Raw genomic sequence first — 10,286 nt, 5'->3', positions numbered from 1 at the left:
AGTTCATACGGACCGGCTTGCTGAGTGTGCATCTGTTCTTTAAGAGTAATTAACCTGATAATGGTGGACAGGATGTTAATGATAATGGTGTGTTGATGACATAGAGGATGTTAATGATAATGGTATGTTGATGACATAGAGGATGTTAATGATAATGGTATGTTGATGACATAGAGGATGTTAATGATAATGGTATGTTGATGACATAGAGGATGTTAATGATAATGGTATGTTGATGACATAGAGGATGTTAATGATAATGGTATGTTGATGACATAGAGGATGTTAATGATAATGGTATGTTGATGACATAGAGGATGTTAATGATAATGGTATGTTGATGACATAGAGGATGTTAATGATAATGGTATGTTGATGACATAGAGGATGTTAATGATAATAGTATGTTAATCGTTTAGATACCCAGGGAGTTCTTCTCTCTACTGGCTGAAGGTGTGTTACATGGAATGTAGCTCTCAATGCATTTTAATATTGAAGGGAACATTTTGTATTTTCTAAAGATTGTTTTGCCACCCTGAAAAACACATGTGCAGTATGCTAAGCACGTCAGAGGATCACGAAAAACGCCCAGCTGAAAATATTTGCTGATTAAATTACTATCATTGAATATCAAACGTTAAATGCCACTCTCCTACGGTCATTTGGTAATGTTGAGAAATCATCTCCTTGATTGTGTTCCACCGTAGACCAAAAGGGGGCAGGAACGCTGTCCACAGACGCTATCCTTTCGCTTTCCATGAGTCTCCACATACCAGCCTCCTCTCACTCACTCACCACCTAGCAGCCCGTATAGTGATGATGTTGCACCTGTCTTCATCGCTCTCTTCTGAATCATTACGGATGGTGAATGGAATATTTTGACGTCAATTATTACTAATTGGTCTTAAAAGTTCTAAGAACGCCGACGGTCAATATTAGATGACGTGTCATTTTGCGAGCATGAGGTTTTCTTCTGACTGACGCGTATCGCCTGCGGTATTTTAGTACCAGCAGTGTTTTTGAAAGTGGACAGATAAGCATGGACTAATCGTTGTGATTATTTTCCATTCATGATGGGACCATTCAAACTTTATTTTTTGTACAGTATATTTGCCATCTTCCCAGGTAAGCTAAATGTCCGCATTTTGTTACGCAATTATGTTGACTGATTTCCCATAACTGTCATGTTTTGATTTTAGTATGTTACTGTGACGTGGTTTCAGTTGATAACTGAATTAATGTATTTCTTATTTTTCACGTTTTACAATCATTTTACCATTTTGGCTGTGTAGGAAGTTGTAACCTATCAGAATAGAGGTTTGTAGTCTAAGTTTCGCAGCATTACATCATGATATAGCAGCAATAGCCGGCTGCGCTGTGTCCACACCAAGGTGTCGGACTGACGGTCGCTGTCCATGGTGCTGAACTAACGCTATCTCTGCCGCGGCCGGACTCTTTCTATCTACCCGGTCTCTCTCATCCAGCTCTAGGCTTTGGTGTCGATCCAGCTCTCCACATCAACGTATTCGATGAACTGAAGTTGGGAGAGTCTTACGCTGGAGTTTTTCAAGTTCAGGGGTTCCACAATGAGAGCAGAGCCTTTCTTTTCCAAGGTAAGACCCGAAAACTGTATTTGACCCATATCTATGCATTACTCTCACGGGGCGGCAGGTAGTCTAGTGGTTAGAGGCAGGTAGCCTAGTGGTTAGAGGCAGGTAGCCTACTGGTTAGAGGCAGTTGGCCTAGTGGTTAGAGGCAGCTAGCCTAGTGGTTAGAAGCAGCTAGCCTAGTGGTTAAAGGCAGCTAGCCTAGTGGTTAGAGGCAGGTAGCCTAGTGGTTAGAAGCAGCTAGCCTAGTGGTTAGAGGCAGCTAGCCTAGTGGTTAGAGGCAGCTAGCCTAGTGGTTAGAGGCAGCTAGCCTAGTGGTTAGAGGCAGGTAGCCTAGTGCTTAGAGGCAGCTAGCCTAGTAGTTCGAGGCAGCTAGCCTAGTAGTTAGAGGCAGCTAGCCTAGTGGTTAGAGCATTGGACAAGTAACCGAAAGGTTGCAAGAGCTGACATGGTGAAAATCTGTCGTTCTGCCCCTGAACAGGCAGTTAACCCACTGTTCCTAGGTAGACATTGAAAATAAGAATTTGTTCTTAATTAACTGACTTGCCTAGTTAAATAAAGGTAAAATAAAAATATTACTCTAACTTTGATCTTGTTTACATTTGCACGTGTGACTAATCTTCTGCTATGTCATAAGACATTGAGTTCAAATAGCCTACACACCTGTTAAAAAGCAGGTAGCCTACTGCTAGGATAGACGTTTGGTCTTGACGTTTCACCCATAGCGTGATAAAGCATTAACGTTACCCTCTGCCTACTGTATGACGATAATAGATAACCCCATCATAATAGATAACCCCATCATAATAGATAACCCCGTCATAATAGATAACCCCGTCATAACAGATAACCCCGTCATAATAGATAACCCCATCATAATAGATAACCCCGTCATAATAGATAACCCCGTCATAATAGATAACCCCGTCATTATAGATAACCCCATCATAATAGATAACCCCGTCATAATAGATAACCCCGTCATAATAGATAACCCCGTCATAATAGATAACCCTGTCATTATAGATAACCCCGTCATAATAGATACCCCATCATAATAGATAAGCGTCATAACAGATAACCCGTCATAATAGATAACCCCCATAACAGATAACCCTGTCATAATAGATAACCCCGTCATAATAGATAACCCCATCATAATAGATAACCCCATCATAATAGATAACCCCGTCATAATAGATAACCCCGTCATAACAGATAACCCCGTCATAATAGATAACCCCGTCATAACAGATAACCCCGTCATAATAGATAACCCCGTCATTATAGATAACCCCATCATAATAGATAACCCCGTCATAATAGATAACCCCGTCATAATAGATAACCCCGTCATAATAGATAACCCCGTCATAATAGATAACCCCGTCATAATAGATAACCCCGTCATAATAGATTCATAATAGATAACCCCGTCATAATAGATAACCCGTCATAATAGATAACCCCGTCATAATAGATAACCCCGTCATAATAGATAACCCCGTCATAATAGATAACCCCGTCATAACAGATAACCCAGTCATAACAGATAACCCCGTCATAACAGATAACCCCGTCATAACAGATAACCCCGTCATAATAGATAACCCCATCATAATAGACAACACCGTCATAACAGATAACCCCGTCATAATAGATAACCCCATCATAATAGATAACCCCGTCATAACAGATAACCCCATCATAATAGATAACCCCATCATAATAGATAACCCGTCATAATAGATAACCCCGTCATAATAGATAACCCCGTCATAACAGATAACCCCATCATAATAGATAACCCGTCATAACAGATAACCCCGTCATAATAGATAACCCGTCATAATAGATAACCCGTCATAATAGATAACCCCGTCATAATAGATAACCCCGTCATAATAGATAACCCGTCATAATAGATAACCCCGTCATAATAGATAACCCCATCATAATAGATAACACCGTCATAACAGATAACCCCGTCATAATAGATAACCCCATCATAATAGATAACCCCGTCATAACAGATAACCCCATCATAATAGATAACCCGTCATAACAGATAACCCCATCATAATAGATAACCCCGTCATAACAGATAACCCTGTCATTATTAGATAACCCCGTCATAATAGATAACCCCATAATAATAGATAACCCCGTCATAATAGATAACCCCGTCATAACAGATAACCCCGTCATAATAGATAATGTCATAATAGATAACCCGTCATAACAGATAACCCGTCATAATAGATAACCCGTCATAACAGATAACCCCGTCATAATAGATTAATAATAGATAACCCGTCATAACAGATAATGTCATTAGATGTCATAACAGATAACCCCGTCATAACAGATAACCCCGTCATAACAGATAACCCCGTCATAATAGATGTCATAATAGATAACCCGTCATAACAGATAACCCGTCATAACAGATAACCCGTCATAACAGATAACCCCGTCATAATAGATAACCCCGTCATAACAGATAACCCCGTCATAATAGATAACCCCGTCATAATAGATAACCCCATCATAATAGATAACCCGTCATAATAGATAACCCCGTCATAACAGATAACCCCGTCATAATAGATAACCCAGTCATAATAGATAACCCCGTCATAATAGATAACCCGTCATAATAGATAACCCCGTCATTAATAGATAACCCCGTCATAATAGATAACCCTGTCATATTAGATAACCCCGTCATAATAGATAATGGTCATAATAGACAACACCGTCATAATAGATAACCCCGTCATAATAGATAACCCCATCATAATAGATGTTAATAGATAATGTCATATTAGATAACCCCGTCATAATAGATAACCCCGTCATTATAGATAACCCCGTCATAACAGATAACCCCGTCATAACAGATAACCCCGTATTATAGATAACCCCGTCATAACAGATAACCCCGTCATAACAGATAACCCCGTCATTATAGATAACCCCGTCATTATAGATAACCCCGTCATAACAGATAACCCCGTCATAACAGATAACCCCGTCATTATAGATAACCCCGTCATAACAGATAACCCCGTCATAACAGATAACCCCGTCATTATAGATAACCCCGTCATAATAGATAACCCCGTCATAACAGATAACCCCGTCATAATAGATAACCCGTCATAACAGATAACCCCGTCATAATAGATAACCCCATCATAATAGATAACCCCGTCATATTAGATAACCCCGTCATAATAGATAACCCCATCATAATAGATAACCCCATCATAATAGATAACCCCGTCATATTAGATAACCCCGTAATAATAGATAACCCCGTCATTATAGATAACCCCGTCATAATAGATAACCCCGTCATAATAGATAACCCCATCATAATAGATAACCCCGTCATATTAGATAACCCCGTCATAATAGATAACCCCGTCATAATAGATAACCCCATCATAATAGATAACCCGTCATATTAGATAACCCCGTCATAATAGATAACCCCATCATAATAGATAACCCCGTCATATTAGATAACCCCGTCATAATAGATAACCCCGTCATTATAGATAACCCCGTCATAATAGATAACCCGTCATAATAGATAACCCCATCATAATAGATAACCCCATCATAACAGATAACCCCGTCATAATAGATAACCCCGTCATATTAGATAACCCCGTCATAATAGATAACCCCGTCATTATAGATAACCCCGTCATAACAGATAACCCCGTCATAACAGATAACCCGTCATAATAGATAACCCGTCATAATAGATAACCCTGTCATTATAGTCATAATAGATAACCCGTCATTATAGATAACCCGTCATAATAGATAACCCCGTCATAACAGATAACCCCGTCATAATAGATAACCCCGTCATAATAGATAACCCAGTCATAATAGATAACCCCGTCATAATAGATAACCCCGTCATAATAGATAACCCCGTCATAACAGATAACCCCGTCATAACAGATAACCCCGTCATAATAGATAACCCAGTCATAATAGATAACCCCGTCATAATAGATAACCCCGTCATAACAGATAACCCCGTCATAACAGATAACCCCGTCATAACAGATAACCCCGTCATAATAGATAACCCCGTCATAACAGATAACCCCGTCATAATAGATAACCCCATCATAATAGATAACCCCGTCATAATAGATAACCCCGTCATAATAGATAACCCCGTCATAACAGATAACCCCGTCATAATAGATAACCCCGTCATAATAGATAACCCCGTCATAATAGATAACCCCGTCATAATAGATAACCCCGTCATAATAGACAACACCATCGTGGCCTGGTGCCAGGCTGCAGTGAACTATTGGCAGCGACATTATTGTTTCAGTCTATAAATGATAGACTATTTATCCCAATCTTTTGCCAAACGTAGATCAGCAAAACAAAGATCCAAAATAGAAATCCCAACCCATACAGAAGTCTTTCATTCTGCCATTCAGCTGTCCCCATATTGCGACTTCTAATCCCATGTCTGGAGTTGTAGGTTTAGTAAACACTGGTATACCACATACCCCGCAGCGGGTTATAGTGTGCCACCCCGCCCTCCACCCCACCCCCAGATATAGTAGGCCTTGAATGACAGTAAATGAACTGTCAGACTGCAACATTTCTGCTCATTCTCATTGACAAATGTGTAGAATAGCATGATTAGCTATAAAACTGCTATTTTTTTCTTTCTGCTTCATGGCAATATGTGTAGAATTGCAGAAAATTAGCTAAATTCTCTCAGCCTAATTGCAAAATGTGTACAATAGCATGATTAGCTATAAAACTGTTTCTCTCTGACCCATGGCAATATAAATTGCAGAAAGTTAGCTATAAAACAGCAATTTTCTCTCAACCTCATGGGAAAATGTGTAGAATATCATGAGATTAGCTATAAAGCTGCACATTTTCTCTTTGCCCCATGGCAAAATGTGTGGAATGTGTTTGTGTGTGGGAGATTTTTATTTATTTTCATCTTCCACAAGAGTCTCTGTTTCTTTCATTCAGACTTTCTGTAAGTTTCTCTCTCTGATGTCTCCAAACTGAGGGTGTTGATCTTGAGTTTCTCTCTCTGATGCCTCCAAACTGAGGGTGTTGATCTGAGCTTCAGTGGCTGTGTCTGAGCTAGCAATGCAGACCACACCCCAGAGCAGAAAACAGGGATGAAAACTCTGCCTTTGTGGCGAAGCTTAAGTCATTCATTTCATAGGCGTCTTTTATGTTTTGCACTGACTCTCTTGCACAGGCTCAATGTACACTCACTGGACCCTAACCACACACACACACACACACACACACACACACACACACACACACACACACACACACACACACACACACACACACACACACACTCTTCACGTATGCTGCTGCTACTCTCTGTTTATTATCTATGCATAGTCACTTTACCCCGACCTACATGTACATTTTACCTAAATGGCCTTGACTAACTCGTACCCCTCCACATTGACTCTGTACTGGTACCCCTTGTATACAGCCTCCACATTGACTCTGTACTGGTACCCCCTGTATATAGCCTCCACATTGACTCTGTACTGGTACCCCTTGTATACATCCTCCACATTGACTCTGTACTGGTACCCCTTGTATACAGCCTCCACATTGACTCTGTACTGGTACCCCTTGTATATAGCCTCCACATTGACTCTGTACTGGTACCCCTTGTATACAGCCTCCACATTGTCTCTGTACTGGTACCCCTTGTATACAGCCTCCACATTGACTCTGTACTGGTACCCCTTGTATACAGTCTCCACATTGACTCTGTACTGGTACCCCTTGTATACAGCCTCCACATTGACTCTGTACTGGTACCCCTTGTATACAGCCTCCACATTGACTCTGTACTGGTACCCCTTGTATACATCCTCCACATTGACTCTGTACTGGTACCCCTTGTATACATCCTCCACATTGACTCTGTACTGGTACCCCTTGTATACAGCCTCCACATTGACTCTGTACTGGTACCCCTTGTATACATCCTCCACATTGACTCTGTACTGGTACCCCTTGTATACAGCCTCCACATTGACTCTGTACTGGTACCCCTTGTATACAGCCTCCACATTGACTCTGTACTGGTACCCCTTGTATATAGCCTCCACATTGACTCTGTACTGGTACCCCTTGTATACAGCCTCCACATTGACTCTGTACTGGTACCCCTTGTATACAGCCTCCACATTGACTCTGTACTGGTACCCCTTGTATATAGCCTCCACATTGACTCTGTACTGGTACCCCTTGTATATAGCCTCCACATTGACTCTGTACTGGTACCCCTTGTATATAGCCTCCACATTGACTCTGTACTGGTACCCCTTGTATACAGCCTCCACATTGACTCTGTACTGGTACCCCTGTATACAGCCTCCACATTGACTCTGTACTGGTACCCCTTGTATACAGCCTCCACATTGACTCTGTACTGGTACCCCTTGTATACAGCCTCCACATTGACTCTGTACTGGTACCCCTTGTATACAGCCTCCACATTGACTCTGTACTGGTACCCCTTGTATACAGCCTCCACATTGACTCTGTACTGGTACCCCTTGTATATAGCCTCCACATTGACTCTGTACTGGTACCCCTTGTATACAGCCTCCACATTGACTCTGTACTGGTACCCCTTGTATATAGCCTCCACATTGACTCTGTACTGGTACCCCTTGTATACAGCCTCCACATTGACTCTGTACTGGTACCCCCTGTATACAGCCTCCACATTGACTCTGTACTGGTACCCCTTGTATACAGCCTCCACATTGACTCTGTACTGGTACCCCTTGTATACAGCCTCCACATTGACTCTGTACTGGTACCCCTTGTATACAGCCTCCACATTGACTCTGTACTGGTACCCCTTGTATACAGCCTCCACATTGACTCTGTACTGGTACCCCTTGTATACAGCCTGGTTATTGTTATTTTCTTCTGTTTCTACTTTGGTTTATTTAGCAAATGTTTCTTAGTTACTTTTTTTACATCTGCATCGTTGGTTAAGGGCTCGTAAGTAAGCAGTTCACTGTAAGGTTTACACCTGTTGTTTTCGGCGCATGTGATTTGTAGGCGTTTTATCCACAGTACCAGTACCAGTCCATGGTTTTGTTGAGGCTTTGAGAATCAGAATGAAAGGCAGAATGAAGTATTCAACCCCTTTTGTTATGACAAGCCTAAAGAAGTTCAGGAGTAAACATGTGCTTTAAAACTCACATTATAAGTTGCATGGACTCACTCTGTGTGCAATAACAGTGTTTAACATGATTTGTGAATGATTACCTCATGGCTGTACCCCACAGATACAATTATCTGTAAGATCCCTCAGTCAAGCAGTTCATTTCAAAGATAGAGTCAACCACAAAGACCACATTGTCGTTACTCTACAATACTAAGCTAATTGACAGAGTGAAAAGGAGGAAGCTTGTACAGAATAAAAATGTCCCAAAACATGCACCTTGTTTGCAACAAGGCACTAATACTGCTAATACTAATACTAATATTACTGCACTAATACTGCTAATACTAATACTAATACTACTGCACCAATACTGCCAATACTAATACTAATACTACTGCACTAATACTGCTAATACTAATACTAATACTACTGCACTAATACTGCTAATACTAATACTACTGCACTAATACTGCTAATACTAATACTAATACTACTGCACTAATACTGCTAATACTAATACTAATACTACTGCACTAATACTGCCAATACTAATACTAATACTACTGCACTAATACTGCTAATACTAATACTAATACTACTGCACTAATACTGCTAATACTAATACTACTGCACTAATACTGCTAATACTAATACTACTGCACTAATACTGCTAATACTAATACTAATACTACTGCACTAATACTGCTAATACTAATACTAATACTACTGCACTAATACTGCTAATACTAATACTAATACTACTGCACTAATACTGCTAATACTAATACTAATACTAATACTACTGCACTAATACTGCTAATACTAATACTAATACTACTGCACTAATACTGCTAATAGTAATACTAATACTACTGCACTAATACTGCTAATACTAATACTAATACTACTGCACCAATACTGCTAATACTAATTCGAATACTACTGCACTAATACTGCTAATACTAATACTAATACTACTGCACTAATACTGCTAATACTAATACTAATACTACTGCACTAATACTGCTAATACTAATACTACTGCACTAATACTGCAAAACAAATGTGGCAAAGCAAAGTGTTATGTTGTTTGTTATGTTTGTGGCAAATCCAATACAACACATTACTGAGTATCACTCTCCATATTTTCAAGTGTAGTGGTGGCTGCATCATGTTATGGGTATGCTTGTAATCGTTAAGGACTGAGGAGTTTTTCAGGATTAAAAAATAAACGGAATGGAGCAAAGCACAGGCAAAATCCTAGAGGAAAACCTGCTTCAGTCTGCTTCCCAACAGACACTGGGAGATGAATGAACCTTTCAGCAGGACCATAACCTAAAAGGCCAAATATTCACTGGAGTTTCTTACCAAGACGACAGTAAATGTTCCTGGGTGGCCGAGGTACAGTTTTGACTTAAATCTGGTTGTCTAGTGATGACCAGTTT

At 40.2% G+C, this 10,286-nt stretch overlaps 1 protein-coding gene across 1 annotated transcript in view; it reads left to right on the top strand.

Annotated features, from left to right (window-relative positions):
- Positions 1-790: 790 nt before the first annotated feature.
- The window catches only part of nell2b (neural EGFL like 2b), a 202,341-nt gene continuing 192,845 nt past the window's right edge, over positions 791-10,286 (top strand). The window contains 2 exon segments of the mRNA XM_065021366.1: positions 791-1,125; positions 1,485-1,613. Coding sequence (XP_064877438.1) covers positions 1,071-1,125; positions 1,485-1,613 — 184 coding nt within the window. The 5' untranslated portion in view covers positions 791-1,070.

This window comes from Oncorhynchus nerka, linkage group LG8, assembly GCF_034236695.1.
Source record: "Oncorhynchus nerka isolate Pitt River linkage group LG8, Oner_Uvic_2.0, whole genome shotgun sequence".
Classification (NCBI taxonomy): Eukaryota; Metazoa; Chordata; class Actinopteri; order Salmoniformes; family Salmonidae; genus Oncorhynchus; species Oncorhynchus nerka.
The sequence above is the reverse complement of the archived record's forward strand: the minus strand, read 5'-3'. Positions and strand labels throughout refer to the sequence as shown.